This window comes from Anomaloglossus baeobatrachus, chromosome 3, assembly GCF_048569485.1.
Source record: "Anomaloglossus baeobatrachus isolate aAnoBae1 chromosome 3, aAnoBae1.hap1, whole genome shotgun sequence".
NCBI lineage: Eukaryota > Metazoa > Chordata > Amphibia > Anura > Aromobatidae > Anomaloglossus > Anomaloglossus baeobatrachus.
This window is the reverse complement of record NC_134355.1, coordinates 40,178,051-40,198,762: the sequence shown is the minus strand read 5'-3', so window position 1 is coordinate 40,198,762 and position 20,712 is coordinate 40,178,051. Positions and strand designations below refer to the sequence as shown.

Here is a 20,712-nt window from a genome sequence, read left to right as displayed (position 1 = left end):
GCAGAGGGTGAGCGCCCTCTCTTTACTGCAGCAGGGGGTGAGCGCCCTCTCTCTTTACTGCAGCAGGGGGTGAGCACCCTCTCTCTTTACTGCAGCAGGGGGTGAGCGCCCTCTCTTTACTGCAGCAGGGGGTGAGCGCCCTCTCTCTTTACTGCAGCAGGGGGTGAGCGCTCTCTCCCTTTACTGCAGCAGGGGGTGAGCGGCTTCTCCCTTTACTGCAGCAGGGGGTGAGCGCCTTCTCCCTTTACTGCAGCAGGGGGTGAGCGGCGCGCCCTCTCTCTTTACTGCAGCAGGGGGTGAGCGGCTTCTCCCTTTACTGCAGCAGTAACGTGCCGGCTTTAGGACCCCGCGGCTCCCGCAGCTGCACAGCTGTCCTCCCCTGTCTGCCTGTCCCGGGGAGACATTAATAGCAGCTCCCAGGCACGGCGGCCTCTTTCTCTCTGTCGAGCATCCCTGTGCGGACACCATGGGACCCCCTGACGCCATCGAGCGCTTCGTAAGCCCCGGGAAGGGCAGAGGGATGCGGGCGCTACGTGACTTCAGGCTGGGCGAGCTGCTCTTCTCCTGCCCGGCCTACACCTGGGTCCTGACCACCAATGAGCGGGGCAACCAGTGCGACTACTGCTTCTCCAGGTACCTCCCGCGCTCCGCTGCCCGGTACCGGCTGCTGTGTGCCCCGGTACCCGCTGCCCGTGTCCCCCGGGGCGGAATTATTACCACTGCGCCTCTATTAGAAGGAGTACGGTGGCGGCTGTCCAGCTGCACGTGGGCGGAAGCTCTCATTCCGGCAGGACCGCGCGGTCCTAGCGCCTCCGGATATCCCTCTGTACCGAGACATTTCCCTGACACAATCACACGTGCGCGTTTGTGCTGAGCTGCAGGGAACCGGGCAGAAAACGCAGCTGCCCAGAAAACGCAGCTGCCTAGTGTACACAGAGCTGTGCTTTAAACGCTGCATGCATGACCAGCAAGGTCCAGGCACCAGTGCAAGTGGCAGAACCCAGTCTGACACCTCCCCTTAGCGAGAGCCCGGCCTGACCACTCCCCTTAGCGAGAGCCCGGCCTGACACCTCCCCTTAGCGAGAGCCCGGCCTGACACCTCCCCTTAGCGAGAGCCCTGTCTGACACCTCCCCTTAGCGAGAGCCCTGTCTGACACCTCCCCTTAGCGAGAGCCCTGTCTGACACCTCCCCTTAGCGAGAGCCCGGCCTGACAACTCCCCTTAGCGAGAGCCCTGTCTGACACCTCCCCTTAGCGAGAGCCCGGCCTGACACCTCCCCTTAGCGAGAGCCCGGCCTGACACCTCCCCTTAGCGAGAGCCCGGCCTGACACCTCCCCTTAGCGAGAGCCCGGCCTGACACCTCCCCTTAGCGAGAGCCCGGCCTGACCCCTCCCCTTAGCGAGAGCCCGGCCTGACCCCTCCCCTTAGCGAGAGCCCGGCCTGACCCCTCCCCTTAGCGAGAGCCCGGCCTGACACCTCCCCTTAGCGAGAGCCCTGTCTGACACCTCCCCTTAGCGAGAGCCCTGTCTGACACCTCCCCTTAGCGAGAGCCCGGCCTGACACCTCCCCTTAGCGAGAGCCCTGTCTGACACCTCCCCTTAGCGAGAGCCCGGCTTGACACCTCCCCTTAGCGAGAGCCCGGCCTGACAACTCCCCTTAGCGAGAGCCCTGTCTGACACCTCCCCTTAGCGAGAGCCCGGCCTGACACCTCCCCTTAGCGAGAGCCCGGCCTGACACCTCCCCTTAGCGAGAGCCCGGCCTGACACCTCCCCTTAGCGAGAGCCCGGCCTGACACCTCCCCTTAGCGAGAGCCCGGCCTGACACCTCCCCTTAGCGAGAGCCCGGCCTGACACCTCCCCTTAGCGAGAGCCCGGCCTGACACCTCCCCTTAGCGAGAGCCCGGCCTGACCCCTCCCCTTAGCGAGAGCCCGGCCTGACCCCTCCCCTTAGCGAGAGCCCGGCCTGACCCCTCCCCTTAGCGAGAGCCCGGCCTGACCCCTCCCCTTAGCGAGAGCCCGGCCTGACCCCTCCCCTTAGCGAGAGCCCGGCCTGACCCCTCCCCTTAGCGAGAGCCCGGCCTGACCCCTCCCCTTAGCGAGAGCCCGGCCTGACCCCTCCCCTTAGCGAGAGCCCTGTCTGACAACTCCCCTTAGCGAGAGCCCTGTCTGACACCTCCCCTTAGCGAGAGCCCGGCCTGACCACTGCCCTCAGCGAGAGCCCGGCCTGACACCTCCCCTCAGCGAGAGCCCGGCCTGACACCTCCCCTTAGCGAGAGCCCGGCCTGACCCCTCCCCTTAGCGAGAGCCCGGCCTGACACCTCCCCTTAGCGAGAGCCCGGCCTGACACCTCCCCTTAGCGAGAGCCCGGCCTGACACCTCCCCTTAGCGAGAGCCCGGCCTGACACCTCCCCTTAGCGAGAGCCCGGCCTGACCCCTCCCCTTAGCGAGAGCCCGGTCTGACACCTCCCCTTAGCGAGAGCCCGGTCTGACACCTCCCCTTAGCGAGAGCCCGGTCTGACACCTCCCCTTAGCGAGAGCCCGGTCTGACACCTCCCCTTAGCGAGAGCCCGGTCTGACACCTCCCCTTAGCGAGAGCCCGGCCTGACACCTCCCCTTAGCGAGAGCCCTGTCTGACACCTCCCCTTAGCGAGAGCCCGGCCTGACACCTCCCCTTAGCGAGAGCCCGGCCTGACACCTCCCCTTAGCGAGAGCCCGGCCTGACACCTCCCCTTAGCGAGAGCCCGGCCTGACACCTCCCCTTAGCGAGAGCCCGGCCTGACACCTCCCCTTAGCGAGAGCCCGGCCTGACACCTCCCCTTAGCGAGAGCCCGGCCTGACACCTCCCCTTAGCGAGAGCCCGGCCTGACACCTCCCCTTAGCGAGAGCCCGGCCTGACACCTCCCCTTAGCGAGAGCCCGGCCTGACACCTCCCCTGATGTCCCCCCCCCCCCTTTTTAGCGCCTGTATTTGCCTCCCTTTTTAGCGTCGGTGATGGCCTCCCTTTTTAGTGCCCCCCCCCCCCTTTAGTGCCGGTGATTGCCCTTTTATGGAATGAAGCTGGCCCATTGATCAGTTGATTACGGATTCTTCCACCTCCCGGCCCTATTTTCATACTTACATCTGTCAGATCCTTGTCGATCACTAAATTCTCACCTATCCTATGGGCAGGAAATAACTTGATATTTGGTGAATATCCCTTTAACAAATGAAGGTCATTATGATAGTTCTGCCTGGCATTAAAGGGACGCACATCTGAGAAATTGAAAAAAATGCTTGCATTAAGATATATTGGAAATAAAAACGGTTTTGTGGCTGTGGCCCCTGCACAGTGGAGGCTTCTGGCCCAGCTGGGTGGTCCGCTAATGGGAGGGGGCAGTAGTGTTGAGTTGGCACTGTGGCCCCTTCGTCCTTCTGATTGGTGAGGACCTCCAACCATCCAAAGTGACGGGTATATGCACCTCCTCTGAGATCAGATTCCTAGAAAGTATCTCCGGCCGCTCGCGGTGTCACCCCGAGGAGTATGAGGGCCGTCGGTGACTATATTTAGGATGTGACTTTCCATGGGGCTTTGGAGCCTAGAAGTTTGTGAATTTCAGCGTGGAGCTGACGCCCCGGGGGTGAGACTCACATCTGCTCGGTGGTTTCTATTTATAAATAAACTGGAAGACAAAGGGAGCGCAAATAGGTTCCTATCCGAGGGGTGTTATTGAAGAACAACACTGGGGGGCTCAACGGGAGGGGGTGAGAGTCACAACCACTAGACGCACAGGTCTAACCGGCTGCTGCAGCCCCAGGTAAATCGCATAAGAAGGGGTCAAACACCGCGCTGCCGAAGGAAGGAACAACCCAGAGGAGCCTTTTCAGTGACTTTATTTCTTCGCGTTTCGGTGGAGAAATGTATCTCCGAAACGCGTAGAAATAGTCACTGAAAAGACTCCTTTGGACTGTTCCTTATTTCGGAAGCGCGGTGTTTGACCCCGTATGCGGTTTATCTGTGGTTTCTATTGTGTGGATGTATCAGCCATGGGCGGGTCTGGGATGTCACGGGTGGCCCTGCCCGGCTTCGTGCCCCGAGGTGTACAATAAAAGGGATGGATGGATAATGGGTGGTGGAGAGGATGAGGGTAGTGGTGGATGAGGGTGAGGAGAATTGTCTCGGGACACCACCTGCGGTACGCGGCCAGGAATTGGCTCTCGCTGTCCTCCGGGGCAGATGGTCGTAGCAGCTAAGATGGCTCTACTCCCCACAGGCGGAGTGGGCCCCGGGGAGGATGAGGGGAGTGGTATCCATTGGCGCCGAAGCATGGGGCGGCAGCGCCAGCAATCAAAAGAATGAGTCAGCTGCTGCGGTTCCAGGTGGTTTACTCACTGTCTTTAGGTTGCCCAGGAGGCACCGGCCACCGCAGTGTTGGGCTCCAGCCAATCCCGGTTAAGTTAGAGGTAGCCACCGGTATTTTGGAAGTGTCCTTTCTAAAGCCCCCGTCACACAAACACTGGTAGATCTGTGGTAGATCTGTGGTAGATCTGTGGTAGATCTGTGGTAGATCTGTGGTAGATCTGTGGTAGATCTGTGGTTGCAGTGAAATTGTGGACAATCAGTGCCAGGTTTGTGGCTGTGTACAAATGGAACAATATGTCCATCATTTCACTGCAACCACAGATCTGCCAAAGATTTATCTGTGTGTGTGACGGGGCCTTAAGAGTTGCCCCTCCAGGAGTGAGGAACCCGGGCTGAGCGTCCTGCTCCAAGCCTCAGGCCCCGTGAAAGAAGAGAAAGTGGTGGTGTGTTTCCAGAACTGAAGTCCCAACTTGACTGAAGATTGTGTAAAGGTTGCTCCTACTTCTACCCCCAAGAAGTGGTGCCTGCCCCGCAGGTGGTTGTCCTAGTGACCCGGGAAGTCCCATGCTTTGTGATGGCCACCCCCCCTATCTACCCTAGTCCAGTCCCCAGTGAAAAGGCACCTAAACTGTATGTAATGTGTAAATGTGGAAACACTGGTGATTAACCCCCTCATTACCCAAGATTAATTCTGAAGCTTAAATGAGCTGCAGTACCCTCTGGTGCTTGAAGCCTCAGGGGCGCCACATGGAAACCACGGCACGGAATGGACACCAATGGTGCCCAATGGATCCCGGAAGAGAAAAAAATGTGACCCTGAAACAGAATCTTACACAGATGTGAACAAAGCTTAAAGGGGCTGTCCTGCCATTGAAGATGAGTCAAGAAAGGGAGTCCTGCTGGCTAAAAGTAATACAAAAAATGATCCCTATCCTCACTGATTCCTGCTGGTCCGTGCTTCCAGGTCCAGATATACTGGTGGCCAATCGCAGGCTGCAGAGGTGACACGCCTTAGTCAGTGATTGGACGGGACCAGGAGGCACGGACCAGCGGATTTAGTAGTGTATAGACCGCGCTGCCCGCCTGACCTCAGATCTAACAGTCGTATTTATGGCTAAGAGGCTGTTAGATCAGGTCAGTAAACCTGCGGTCTATGTGGAGTTTGTGAAATATTGTGAATTCTACCCATGGGCGAGTATCTCGGCTTTATTATTTACTAGTCTGACCCTTTTTTTATAAAAACAACAAAAAAGTGCTAATCTGTTTTGTGGCAGAACTGCAGGACAGCGGAAGACATAAGGCCCCGTTACACGCAACGACGTATCTAACGATATATCGCTGGGGTCACGGATTCCGTGACGCACATCCGGCACCGTTAGCGACGTCGTTGCGTGTGATAGCAAGGAACGACCGTTAACGATGGAAAATACTCACCAAATCGTCCATTGTTGACACGTCGTTCCATTTAAAAAAATCGTTGATTGTAGAGGACGCAGGTTGTTCGTCGTTCCTGAGGCAGCATACATCGCTACGTGTGACACCTCGGGAACGATGAACTACAGCTTACCCGCGGCCGCCGGTATGAGAAAGGAAGGAGGTGGGCGGGATGTTACAGCCGCTTATATCCGCCCCTCTGCTTCTATTGGGCGGCCGCTTAGTGACGCCCCCTTAGAAAGGAGGCGGTTCGCCGGCAACAGTCCGTGTGACTGCTCCTAATGATATTGTGCGCTACAGGCAGCGATTTGCCCGTGACGCACAAACGACGAGGGCGGGTGCTTACATCAGTGATATCGATGCGTGTAACACCCCCTTTAGGCCGATTTTACACATCCCATATTTACTGTCCTGCGCAATATTCCAAACTGACCGTGGCGGCTCTGTGCTCAGAGTTGTTGTCTGAGACTGGCCTTGGGCTGTGTTTGGCCATTTTCCAATTTGAGCGTTTATTTATTTAATTTTTTTTTAGTCTGGAAAAATGATCTAATTTGGGTAAATATTCATACGTCACAATGAAAAATGATGGCTCCGTACGTAAGCTCCAAAGAGGAGTAAGGCGAGACTGACATTTGTATGTCTGCAGGTATATGCATCGGACGTAGAAGTAAAGTGTCAAATCTGAATTATTTTTTTTTCTTTTTTAATGTTTTTTTTGTTTTTTTTTTTCAACCTATACCAGTACCGATCCGTATATATTGCAGTTTGGCCAGAGACTGCAGCGTATAAATGTGATCCGTTTCTAAGACTGCACCCTGTACAAGGCTCAGTGAGATGTTTGGGATTTGTTTTTCAAGTGCAGACACTTATTTTTTTATTTATATATTTAAATTTTTTTTTTGTTTTTTCTTTCCTTCACCAAGTTTGTGTCTTGTTAGTCATTCGTCCACCCGTCTTGCCGCGCTCGTGCATTCATGTCACGTAGAGCACTTTAAGACCACGGAACGGTGGAGGTTCTCGGCTGGGGGGTCCCAACAGATGTTCACGTGCAATCGTCCTTGATGTCTGAGATCTGCCGGGAGGGATTTAGGAGGAATGGTGAGCGGCCACTAATCAGTGTCAGGGTGCAGAGGGGGACGGGTCACACCGGTGACATACTATGGGACGGGATTCCCGCGTCCTCTGAGATCGCGTTCACCCCACATCCAGAGTTTTCTCAGCTGTTGTTCTTTGTGACATTGGCAGCTGTCTGCCGCTTAATTGTATAATTATATTTCTCATGTCGTGGCTTCTTTTTATAAACCAGCATCTCCGTGCTAAGCCCTCCAGCTATTAGCTGCGTGACTTTTAGGATTTGTCTTGACCCAGATAATTAAAAGTTCGTTCTTGTCTGCCGTCACGTGGCACATTGTTCTAAAGTCACTTGTGCTCCCAGTATGTACTGGCAAAGGAGTACCGGTCATAGTATAGCCTGCGAGCCCCCTAGGGGGGGGTCCGCTTACATTTTTTTTTTTTTATCATCCAAAATAATTTTTTTGCCCTTAAGACTGGCTCTCTTTTGAGAATGTTTAGTGATCGCCAATATGACCTCCACTCCAAGCGTTGGCATTAAGCTCTTCTCCACTCCTGAATGGCACCTTTACCTATGGGTTACTGCAGCTCTTCCTCAGGATACTTGAAATTTAGGAATCAAAAAAGCTGAGTGCCGACCCCCAGGGAAGAAGGTATAATGACAGCCACATTGCAGACAGGGGCAGTGTGGAGAGGGGCAGTGTGGAGAGGGGCAGTGTGGAGAGGGGCAGTGTGGAGAGGGGCAGTGTGGGGAGGGGCAGTGTGGGGAGGGGCAGTGTGGGGAGGGGCAGTGTGGGGAGGGGCAGTGTGGAGAGGGGCAGTGTGGAGAGGGGCAGTGTGGAGAGGGGCAGTGTGGAGAGGGGCAGTGTGGAGAGGGGCAGTGTGGAGGGACATTTTGTACATTAAGCATAGGCAGGTGCAGCATGGGAGATATTTATGTTCTGTCGGTGATTCTGGCGCTGTATACATACCGTACATACTCCGTTCACGTTAGCATGAGTGTTTTTTTTTTTATGGAGCAGAAATGCTGTAAATCCACCTAAAATACTCAAATTTGCTACTGGTGATTTATTCATGTAAGTACCCTTTCAGCATTTTTGCGGCCCTTGGGTTCGGTTCGGTATGACGATCTGATCCTTGGACCAAACTATGTTGTGCACCCCTGATCTAGTTCCAGGGAACAACTCAAAAAAGTTGATTTTGGAGGTTTTTTTTTTTTTTTCTTATGGTTGCAATTTCTGTCCATGTTTGTGACCATAATGCCGTTTAGTACGAAGAATCTTCTGGACCGTGGCCATTGAGCGCGGCCTCCGCTTCTCCATTACCATCCCAATATTTTTTTTACTTTATTTTTTTAATATATTTATCTTGGATCTAATGATCAAACGAGCACATTTTTCCTTTTCCGGCCAAGTGTTTGTAATCTTCGCGCCAACTTAAGATAGCCGGTGTTATTATTTGCTGCGGAGAGGCGTCCGACATAAACCAGATCCCTCTTGCTGTGTCTCAGATGCCTTCCTTGGACGGAGTACAATGACTGATAATGATACGTCGAAATAGAAACGGAACATTTGTTATCTTTTTTTTATCTATGCACTAGAAAATTCCTTTAATCTTAAATTAATGGGGCATAATGATACCTCCTTTTTATTTGGATGATTAAAATAAAGTAATTGAACTAGCTAGAGAATATAAGAATAGTAAATAAACAATAATAAAAAAATAAAGCTTTCATGCAATAAAAACTATTGCATTGTCTTGGTACCACCAAAAAAATAAAAAAAAAAAAATAAATATATATATATATATATATATATATATATATATATATATATATATATATATATATATATATATATACATATGCATACATACATACATACATACATACATACGATCAGGAAAATGATGGGATCACATATGTGTATATATATGTATGTATATAGACTAGCTGTACTACCCGGCTTCACCCGGGTTGATAACTGTTGTTAACAAAATAGAACCACAAAACAAATAGAAATGTAATTATTAAAAGGCAAAAACTGAGCTAATAGAAGCATTTCACAAGATATATTTCAACACCACAGATATTCCACACAGATTTAACTAAATTGGCCAAGTAATGTGACCGGTCTGTCTCTTTCCCCGGTCTGTCTCTTTCCCCGGTCTGTCTCTTTCCCCGGTCTGTCTCTTTCCCCGGTCTGTCTCTTTCCCCGGTCTGTCTCTTTCCCCGGTCTGTCTCTTTCCCCGGTCTGTCTCTTTCCCCGGTCTGTCTCTTTCCCCGGTCTGTCTCTTTCCCCGGTCTGTCTCTTTCCCCGGTCTGTCTCTTTCCCCGGTCTGTCTCTTTCCCCGGTCTGTCTCTTTCCCCGGTCTGTCTCTTTCCCCGGTCTGTCTCTTTCCCCGGTCTGTCTCCCCACCAACATCTTATTACCTCACATATAAGCTTCTTATACTATGAATAAATAAGGAATAACGTTTGGAACTCCATTCTATGTCTGAACTGGGTGCAAAAACCTAAAAAAAATCACTATATGGAGATAAGGTATGCACACCAGTGACTATGCAAGGGGAATACATGTAATAGCAGAAACTGCTGTGTGAATACTGACATGAAAAATCCAATAGTTATATGTAAGAATGAAATGTGAAAAATGGAACCTGCATTACTGCCATGAATATATGAATCAAGAGAAATTTAGCTACTACTATGAATGTCTTTTTGTTCCTATAGCAACCAATCACAGCTCCTATTAATAACCTGTAGTTCCAGGCTCCATTTACTTTAATGGAGGCATGTTTTTTGGAGACTAACTGTAAAGCACGGGGTTAAATTTTCCTGTCAAAACATAGTCTACGAAGTTCCCTGGGTCACATGAGGTGTCTGTGCAAAATTTCGTGATTGTAAATGCGACGGTGCAGGTACACTTTTTGTTTCACTTTTTCCCCATTATGTAGATAGGGGCAAAACTGATTGGTAAATTGCAACGCGCTGGGTTAAAATTTGCCCTCACAACATAGCCTATGACGCTCTCGGGGTCCAGGAGTGTGAGTGTGCAAAATTTTGTGGCTGTAGCTGCGACGATGCAGGTGCCAATCCCGGACATACATATACATACACACATACACACCTATATATATATATATATATATATATATATATATATATATATATATATATATATATATATATATATATATATATATATATATATATATATATATATATATATATATATATATATATATTATTATGAATTATTATTTTTTTTTTTCTTACTAAATGCATGTCTTTGAGGTTTAAAGTTGGTCTTATGAAGGTATTGCACTGTTTATTTCTGGCTGCAGGATGAGTTAACTGAGAACCCATCAGTGAGCTTGTTTTAACCAACTTTAACCCCCCCCTTTTTTTTTTTTTTTTGCTGAGCTCTTCTCAGCTGATTTATGGCCTCAGACCACATTAAAGTTGAATATGGAAAACCACAAATGGCATGTAGAAGCCAAATAGTGCAAAATGTTATGATATCCAATTGCAAAAATGGTTTTTAGCCCAAATTGGCTCCTTTTTCTAAATGCATTTTAGTAAGTAAATAAATAAATGAAATAAAACTGTTCTCATCCTCTGTATGTTTTTGGTACCTGATAATATTTTCCTCCTCAGTGGTTCACTTGCTCCTAATCTGTATTAGAAAACTACTGTTCAGAAGACTGCTGTGGCCTTGTGCTTAGTAGCCAATCTGAGTAAGCAAAGCTGCAGTATAAAGCATGGAAAATGAAGGTTTGAATTTATGATTAATTGGATTTCACACGGCGTATAGTCACTGGTGAGAGTTCTGGCCCTAATGTAGCCGACTTGAAAAGCTGAAACACTGAGGCTGAATGATGCATGTGCGATATAATGACTAAATCTAATATATTTATAAGAGATGTTGTTTTATTTTCTCCCTTTAAGGAAAGAAGGGCTTTCAAAATGCGGCAAATGCAAGCAGGCCTTTTATTGCAATGTGGACTGTCAGGTAAGACTATTTTAATATTATTTGTTTGATTTTATTTCCATGCATTGAGGAGAATCCCATCTCCTTAAGAAAGAGAATTCCAGTAGAAATATTGCCCATAATTGAGCATTAAAGTTGGCCGAACCCAGGTTCAGCTGAACTTAAAGGAGTTGTCTGACATAAACTCCAAAAATGTTTTAAGCTAATCTGTGCTGTATTGTTATATATAAAACACCCCTACATTATTATTTATTTTGTTTTCTAACTTTTTTTCCTCTTGAATTACCATTTTTTTCGCTTTATAAGACGCACTTTTGTTCCCCCAAATTTTGGGGGAAAGTAGGGGGTGCGTCTTACACACGCACCCCCCGTATATTCGGTTTATATGTGTGTGTGTGTTTTTTATATATATATACATATATATATATATATATATATATATATATATATATATATATATATATATATAACAACCACATGTCCCAGAAATATTTAGCATATAGCACTCCAAAACAACATGATTTGTACACAACCTGGACATCAGTGGATGACCAATTAAAGGAGTGACAAAGATTATAATAAAATAACAATCTTTATTTATATTCATTAAAATACTAAAAGGTTTAGCAAAAGGGTACCAAATGGATAGGGAGACACAAGCAGTTAAATCTATTATGTCCCATCTAATAATCACAAAATTTGTTATACAAGGGACATATACTTCAGAAATACATCAGGTGAGTATACATGCCTAAACCACAGAGGTATTCATTATAGACGGGTGAATTTCTATGGTCCTCTTTGCGCTGACATGAAATACCAAACATATATAATGTAGAATTACTTATGCAGATATAAATACCCGCAGTATATTACTTATACAGCGCAAAGAGAGAGCAGAAAAAAACGCACGTCATTGAATAGTCACATAGGAGCTCCTCGAAAAAGCCATTGCGAAACACGTGTCGGAGTGTGGGGGTCACGGCAGTCCTTCAGTCCTCAGGTGATGTAATTTGAATGATCGTTATACTCTCCTATTGCCCTAAATGACTTGTGTTTTTCTCTGTATTCTTTTTGCGCTGTTTGGGTATTTTGATCGCAGGCATTTATGCCCTACATGTCTGCATGGATAACCTCATATCCATTCACCCGGTTTACTCTTTGCATAGGTAAAGGTGTGGATGAGGTATGTACATGCATTAAACACTTGATATCAGCGCTAATGGAACCAGGGAACTCCACTTGTTTACAATGAATGTCTCTTGGGTGTGGGTTTAATATATCTGTGTACCTTCTCATGTGCCTTCTAGTCAGTGTGACTATTCAATGACGTGCGTTTTTTTCTGCTCTCTCTTTGCGCTGTATAGGTAATATACTGCGGGTATTTATATCTGCATAAGTAATTCTACATTATATATGTTTGGTATTTCATGTCAGCGCAAAGAGGACCATAGAAATTCATCCGTCTATAATGAATACCTCTGTGGTTTAGGCATGTGTACTCACCTGATGTATTTCTGAAGTATATGTCCCTTGTATAACAAATTTTGTGATTATTAGATGGGACATAATAGATTTAACTGCTTGTGTCTCCCTATCCATTTGGTACCCTTTTGCTAAACCTTTTAGTATTTTAATGAATATAAATAAAGATTGTTATTTTATTATAATCTTTGTCACTCCTTTAATTGGTCATCCACTGATGTCCAGGTGTTATATATATATATATATATATATATATATATATATATATATGTATGTATGTATGTATGTATGTATGCATGTATGTGTGTGTACATATATATATATATATATATATATATATATATGTGTGTGTGTGTACATACATACTGCAGGGTCCGCTCTGGAGCGGTGCTGGGAGCTGGTGAAGCTGCAGGAGGGAGCCTATGATCTCCTGCTCATATATTATGCACTGCCGCTGTCCATCAACATGGTGCTGAAACCGTATCGCGCTGATGGTCTTGGGCAGCGGGGCATATTATATCTGCCTGCGCCCTCCTTTGATCGCACATGTTAGATATCGCCCCCATACTGCTGCCCATAGTAAAATAAAAAAAGCTTTACTTACCTCCAGCGCTGATCTCCCGGTCTCCTGCTGCTGCTGTCTGTGATAAGGCACGCAGAGATTTTAGGATGGGGGGCTATGAGGGACATATACCCTATATGATTTGTTAGACAGACACTGGCATTATAAGATGGACCCCATTTAACATTAAAAACAAAAATTCTATTTTCCTTCACCAAATTTGGGGGTGCGTCTTATAATCAGGTGCGTCTTATAAAGCGAAAAATACGGTATCCCTTTATTCTCTGCACACTTTGTTTACATGCAGCTCAACCAAACATGAAATCTTCTTATGCCAAACCTCAGTCACAGCTGGCTCCGCCCAGCCTCAGTGTCCAGCCCCACCCTCTGCACACTCATTGGCTGTCAGTATTCTGCCCCAGCACTGACCTCTCATGGCTCCAGCAAAGATGGCCACATTACTACATTATATGTACGGTGGATGTGAGGTGATTGTGCTGTCACAGATGAGATATCATTGCTCTGTATATCCAATCATCCTGCTTCTCTAATCTGTGACCGCACAATCACCTCACATCCACCGCACATGTAATACAGTAATGTGCCCATCCCTGTCTCCATAATACAGTAATGTGCCCATCCCTGTCCCCATCTTGTAGTAATGTGCCCATCCCTGTCCCCATCTTGTAGTAATGTGCCCATTCCTGTCCCCATCTTGTAGTAATGCTCTGTCCTGTAGACTTGCCCCCTAGTCTGCCAGTCTTCTCACACACAAAAAAAACCCAAAAACCAAAACACATCCTTCCCACCTATCCTCATGCCCTGTGTCCTCTGCCTCTTGCGGCCGTAACCTTGCTTATCGCTGCCTGTTCAGAGGCCGTGCAGTCAGCGCTTTATATCAGAGGACTGATTTCCAGACGCTGGGCAGGGAAGCGCTCTCTATGCGGCTTCTCCAGTGATTGCTGCTGCCTCTGATTGGCCGGCAGCTGATCAAAGCTGTATAGAGTTCTTCTCTGCAGAGCGCCCGGGGATCTGTCTGTTATAAAGCGCTGTATATCAGATCACTGATTCCACGGGCGCTGCGCAGATCGGAGCGCTGTACAGTGTGCAAAATTATTAGGCAAGTTGTATTTTAGAGGATTTTTTTTATTATTGATCAACAACTATGTTCTCAATCTACCCAAAAGACTCATAAATATCAAAGCTTAATATTTTTGGAAGTTGGAGTGGGGTTTTTTAGATTTGGCTATCTTAGGAGGATATCTGTATGTGCAGATAACTATTACTGTGCAGAATTATTAGGCAACTTAATAAAAAAACAAATCTATTCACATCTTACTTGTTTCTTTTCACCAGGTAAACCAATATAACTGCACAAAATTTAGAAATAAACATTTGACATGCAAAAACAAAACCCCAAAAAATTAGTGACCAATATAGCCCCCTTTCTTTATGATGACACTGAGCAGCCGACCATCCATAGATTCTGTCATTGCTTGATCCGTTTACGATCAACATTGCATGCAGCAGCCACCACAGCCTCCAGACACTGTTCCGAGAAGTGCACTGTTTTCCCTCCCTGTAGATCTCACATTTTATGAGAGACCACAGGTTCTCTATGGGGTTCAGATCAGGTGAACAAAGGGGCCATGTCATTATTTTTTTCATCTTTTAGATCTTTACTGGCCAGCCACGCTGTGGAGTAGTTGGATGCATGTGATGGATTGTCTTGCATGAAAATCATGTTTTTCTTGAACGATACCAACTTCTTCCTGTACCACTGCTTGAAGAAGTTGTCTTCCAAAAACTGGCAGTAGGTCTGGGTGTTGAGCTTCACTCCATCCTCAACCCAAAAAGGTCCCACAAGTTAATCTTTGATACCAGCCCATACCAGTCCCCACCTCCACCTTGCTGGCGTCTGAGTCGGAGTGGAGCTCTCTGCCCTTTACTGATCCAGCCTCTGGCCCATCCATCTGGCCCATCAAGAGTCACTCTCATTTCATCAGTCCATAAAACCTAAACCTTTGAAAAATCAGTCTTAAGATATTTCTTGTTCCAGTCTTGACGTTTTATCTTATGTTTCTTGTTCAGAGGTGGTGGTTTTTCAGCCTTCCTTACCTTGGCCATGTCCCTGAGTATGGCACACCTTGTGCTTTTTGATACTCCAGTGACGTTGCAGCTCTGAAATATGGCCAAACTGGTGGCAAACTGCATCTTAGCAGCTTCACGCTTGATTTTACTCCATTCATGGGCAGTTATTTTGCGCCTTTTTTGCCCAACACGCTTCTTGCGACCCTGTTGGCTATTTGCCATGAAACGCTTGATTGTTCGGTGATCACGCTTCAAAAGTTTGGCAGTGTCAAGACTGCTGCCTACCTCTGCAAGACATCTCACAAGTTTTTTTACTTTTCAGAGCCCGTCAAATCTCTCTTCTGACCCATTTTGCCAAAAGAAAGGAAGTTGCCTACTAATTAAGCACCCCTTATATAGGGTGTTGATGTCATTACACCGCACCCCTCCTCATTACAGAGATGCACATCACCTGATTTACTTCATTGGTAGTTGGCTCTCAGCCTATACAGCTTGGAGTAGGACAACATGTATAAAAAGTATCACGTGATCAAAATACTCATTCGTCTAATAATTCTACACACTGTGAATAAAGTGATTATCAGCCACCGGCCAATCAGAAGCCAGCAGCAGATCATTGCAGTAGCGGTATACAGCGCTCTGCTCTGCAGAGCGCCCGGGAATCTCTCATCTGATATAAAGCGCTGTCAGCTGCGGCCCCTGATGCTGCTTGTTGCGTGCAGACCCCTTGTTGATCGCGTTCTCTGCAGGGGGCTGTGCAGTCAGCGTTCAGCAAGGGGGCCATTATCCTGCTCGCCGCCAGTAGCATCAGTGGCTGCATGCAGTGTACAGGCAGCGAGACCCCTACACTTTGTGATGTGTGGAGGGTGCAGGGAGGGGGGGGCGGGGACTGCACGCACTGTACCTGCCCAGCAGGGTGGCTACATGACGTCGGCTGTGATGCCCACCTACAAGGTGAGCATAAGCTCCTGCCCGGTCATCGTGACCTCACAGGAAGCAGCAAAATCACATCAGGAGCGGTGACATGACCTCTCTGAGCTGCGGGAGAGGGGCTGACAGCAGGGCAGGTAGGTAGTTACTATCAACCTACCTGCCCCAATGTAGCCAATAGTGTTATGACAAGAAAAAGGCAAAATAAGCCGGATAACCCCTTTAAAAAAGGCTATGTGGCTGCACAGCAGGAGCGTTCTGCTGTCTCCCACGTGGCTGTCACACTGCTTCTGGTTCCACTCATTAGCTCTCATACATATTCACTGCTTCCCCCGCCCAACGTCAATCCCAAGGTCTGTGATTGGTTGCAGTCAGACCATGCCCCTACCCTGTGTGACCGCATCTGTGAAGGGTTGAAATCACACACGCGGTCTGCGTCTCTATAGTGGTATAAAAATAATGGCGTAGGGTCCCCCCATATTGTGATACCCAGCACAGGTAAAGCATACGGCTACAGGCTGCAGCCCCCAGCTGTGCGCTTATCTTGGCTGTGTAGCAATATAAGAGGGACACTGTTCAACTTTTTTGTTTTAATTATTTAAATAATTAAAAAAGGCATGCAGTCCCCCATCAATTTTTTGATACCCAGCCATGATAAAGCCGACAGCTGGGGGCTGGTATTCTCAGCCAATGATATTTGACCCAGGAGTAGTGTTACAGCCGCGGGAAAGGTTTGGCTAGTGTAACGCGCGTGCTTTATTCCTTATTTTCTTTCTTTTTTCTTTAATCCGGTATAGACCCCAAACTTTACAGTTTGGGTTTGCCCATCACTATTGCGCATCACCCCCCTTCTAAAACCAGTACTCAAGCAGGCCCCATAATAAACAGCACATGGAAATGTTTGCACATGAATTGAGTTTGTCTGCTCCACGATGTGGAATCCTGGCCTCGCTCCAGCCCTACCCACATTTCTTACATTGCTTCTTCCTCTTTGTAGCCTGCCTGCACAGACTGATATGCAGAGCGCAGCACTCATTGGGTGTACTGCATATAAATACTCCCATGTGGCCTCAGATTATGTCCCCTATTGCGTGAAGGCCCACACCCATTGTGCCCGCTGCCCCACTCAATATTAAGGTCTTCACTAAGGACTTCCTGTCATAAAGTTGTCTCTACTGGTTGCACTCTGCATAGGCAGAAACAGAGTTACTTGGACAAGCACTTCTTATGCAGAGCACAGCAGCATGACAGATGACAAAGCACTCGGGATAATCATTATATTGAGTGCTTTGTCATCTCTGTCACTGCCTATGCAGAGTGCAGCAGCTGATGAGTCATCTCTACTCTTGTGCTCTGCATAGGTAGGTACTGCAGTCTTGAGCCAGCGTGCCGCCTTACTCTTAAAGCTTGTGCTTGCTGGGCACCACTTAGTGAATTTTCCTAGGAGCTGCTTGTGCATCATGTTGACTTTGGTGGTAGCCTGAGGTTTTGCACCTCCAAAGAAATTTCATTATGGGGCAATAACCCCGTCCCGTCCCCATCCCTCCCCCTTTCCACAGAATTACATAACCTTCCCCACCCGCTTTGTTTTTAATGGAAGCTGAGTAGACAAGATTTCCTCTGCAGTGTCAGACCTCAGTGATCAGCTCTTCAGGGGCGGTGCCTCATGTAAGCAGGGGTTGTCACTAAGCACTGCCTAATTTGCATAAAAGGAATGTGTTGGCACAAAGTGATGCAATATCATGATGTCACGCTAGGTAAGGGGAAGTGCCACACATTTGGTGACAGGGAAGGAAAACCCTGTGTGCAGGGAAGGGGGAGATGGTGGTTCCTGACCAAGCCTTCCGCTGGCTCCCCTGATCACCCTGGATAGGTTCTACACCCATGGGCCGAGCAGGATACCTGACCCGGGCTGATACTGTATATGTTACACCCACCACTTTGAGAAAACCACAGATTTAAAGTTTCAGACATTCAGTTTCCCCACAGACCATATTGGTTTAGTAGCTTTTTTTTTTTTTTTGTAATACAGTTTGAGTGGTCTCTTTTATATAAAAAAAAAAAACAACTGATTTCTTTTCTTTTTTTTAAGAAATCTATTAATCTGACATTTAAAATGCCGGTCACTTTTTCTTCAACTCTGATCCTGCCTGAGGATAGATTTTAATTAGAAATGGCTACAGGGGAAAAATCTAATTCACTAATAAAGTAAATTTTAGATTATTACTTTTTTTTTTTTTTTTATATACAGTCTCCAAAATGATTTGATATCCAAAATATATAAGAAAAGAAACTAAAATTCTATCCACAACATTACTTGACTTGTTTTTACCAGACCACCTCCTTATTGGCGATTGATCAGTGGGGCTCCAACCTCCGGGACCCTCACGGATCGGCAGTACACAACGCTGTTATACCCCTTAGATTGGAGTGGCAGTGTGTAGCCTTGACCTTGGCTCCATTCATTCTTTGAGGTGGCCTGACGCTGCACTCGTGGGTGGTTTTTTTTTTTTTTTTTTTTTTTTTTTTCCCCCCGGATTCGCCATAGAGCAGAAATGGAGCAGCGGGGTGAGGTGTCCAACCTGCCTCTCCCATCTTGAAACAGGAAAAAAAGTTCCCTGTGTGTGTGTGTGTGTGTGTGTGTATAATATACATATAATATTTTTTATATATATTATATTTTTTATATATATTCTTTATATATATATATATATATATATATATATATATATATAAATATATAAAACATAATATATATATATATATAAAATATAATATATATATATATATATATATATATATATATATAAAAAAATATATAAAATAAAATATAATATATATATATATATATATATAATATTATAGATGTCTCTCTATCCATCTCTCTATCTTTATGCATGTATTTATTTATAGGGGTAGAAGTGTTTTTTGTTTTTTATAAATGTTACCCTCTCTGGGCTTGTAGGGTGACTGGCGTCCGCCTTGTTTGGGTTGTCACCCTTCTGATTCTTAAGCCTAAATAAAGCTATGTTTGTCGTTTTATGAATGTTGTGGAGATATGTATAATTTTGTTATATTTTTTTCCCTTGTTATTTGTGTTTTTTGTTTTGTTTTGTTTTTTTTTCTTAGATTTCATTGGTTTTCCTCATCCCTTATTTGTAAAGGAAACATATTTCCCCTAACCTTTGTACGCGGAGGAGATCACTATATCCTTGTTTTTCTTTTTTGCTGATGTAGAAAGGCGACTGGCCCATGCACAAGTTGGAATGCTCCTCCATGTGCTCGTACGGACAGAACTGGAACCCCTCGGAAACTGTAAGGCTTACTGCAAGGATACTGGCCAAACAGGTGAGGCTGCCGAGGAAGTTACTGCGTGTCCTGTTTTGGAAGGATTTACGACGTATCTGTTGTGGGGCAGGGAGACTTGTACAGCTTGGCTGCGGCATATATCCAGAATTAAAGCCGGCTATTTAGGCATGCCAGTCACTTGCATATCCTTATCTTGGACTCACCAGAAAAGTAAATCGAAGAGGCTGTGATGAGCTTAGATCTGTTTTTCGCAACCGTCTTATACACTACTCACAAAAGTTCGAGATTTTTGGCTTTCGGGTGAAATTTCTGGATGATCCTATACCTCTATCCTTTTCAGGGGAGCATAATGTGACCTTTTCCAAACTTTTGGATGCTCATGTCCAACTGTTCAATGTTCGAGAACTTTCACAACTTGCTGTTCTCTAACAGGAGCTTAATGGCAAAATTCACAACAGGTGTCTTTGATCCATGAATTGCCCAATAAATTTCGGGGTTAAGTTACGAGGGGCTGCTAAGTCTTTGGCTTTACCCAGAAAGAAACCAGATAGGATGATGAAACTTTATATTTCTTCCACATCCTCTCCACTGATGGGAACACACTTCTTACATCTGTATTCCAAGTTCTGTAAGCCTAGCAAAAATAAAGATTTCGGTTGTGCCTCAAACCAGGCATCCGTAGCAGCCATGGCATCAGAAATGGTGTGAAATTTCTTACCCTTGAGATGTTTCTTCAGGTTTGGAAACAGATGATAGTCGGAGGGAGCTAGATCTGGTGAATAAGATGGGTGGTCAACCAGCTGGAAGCCCGGCTCTGCCAGTTTTGCTGTGGTCACTTGTGCAGTGTGAGCGGAGGCGTTGTCTTGCAGGAACAAGATTCCTTTGGACAGCTTGTCGTGCCTTTTGGCCTTCAGAGCTGCCTTCAATTGGTCCAGAAGTTCAATGTAATACCTTGCATTGATGGTGGAACCCTTTTCCAGGTAGTCCACTAGCAGCACACCCTCCTTATCCCAGAACACAGACGCCATCACCTTAGTGGCTGATTTTTGCACCTTGAACTTCTATGGATGAGGAGAACCACTGTGCGTCCACTATTTTCACTGCTTCTTATTTTCAGGGTTATACAAATTAAATCCAGGTCTCATCCATAGTAACCAGTCGATCCAAGAAGTTCTTATCCATCCGGAAACACTGATAAATGGACCGGGAAGTTTTCACTCGCATGCTTCTCTGATCTGTTGTCAGACATTTGGGGACTCACTTTGCAGATCGCTTCCTCATGTCCAAATATTCATGGATAATGACACAAACACGGTCACTGGAAATCCCCATGATGTCTGCTATTGCTTTAGCTGAAATTCGTGATTTCTCCGGTATGAGGTTGTGCACAGCATCAACGATCACCGGAACAACAACCACTCCCAGGCGTCCAGGACGTTCCTCAACATTGGTGCTGAAGTGGCCCGTTTTATATTGGGCAAATCAGTACTTAACTGTGGA

The 20,712-nt window shown here is 46.6% G+C and overlaps 1 protein-coding gene across 1 annotated transcript in view; it reads left to right on the top strand.

Moving 5' to 3' along the window:
- The first annotated feature begins 292 nt into the window (after positions 1 to 292).
- The window catches only part of SMYD2 (SET and MYND domain containing 2), an 81,813-nt gene continuing 61,393 nt past the window's right edge, over positions 293 to 20,712 (top strand). The window contains exons 1-3 of the mRNA XM_075339141.1: positions 293 to 633; positions 10,793 to 10,856; positions 19,141 to 19,251. Of these exons, the coding sequence (XP_075195256.1) occupies positions 467 to 633; positions 10,793 to 10,856; positions 19,141 to 19,251 (342 nt within the window). The 5' untranslated portion in view covers positions 293 to 466. The remainder of the gene's footprint in view (positions 634 to 10,792; positions 10,857 to 19,140; positions 19,252 to 20,712) is intronic.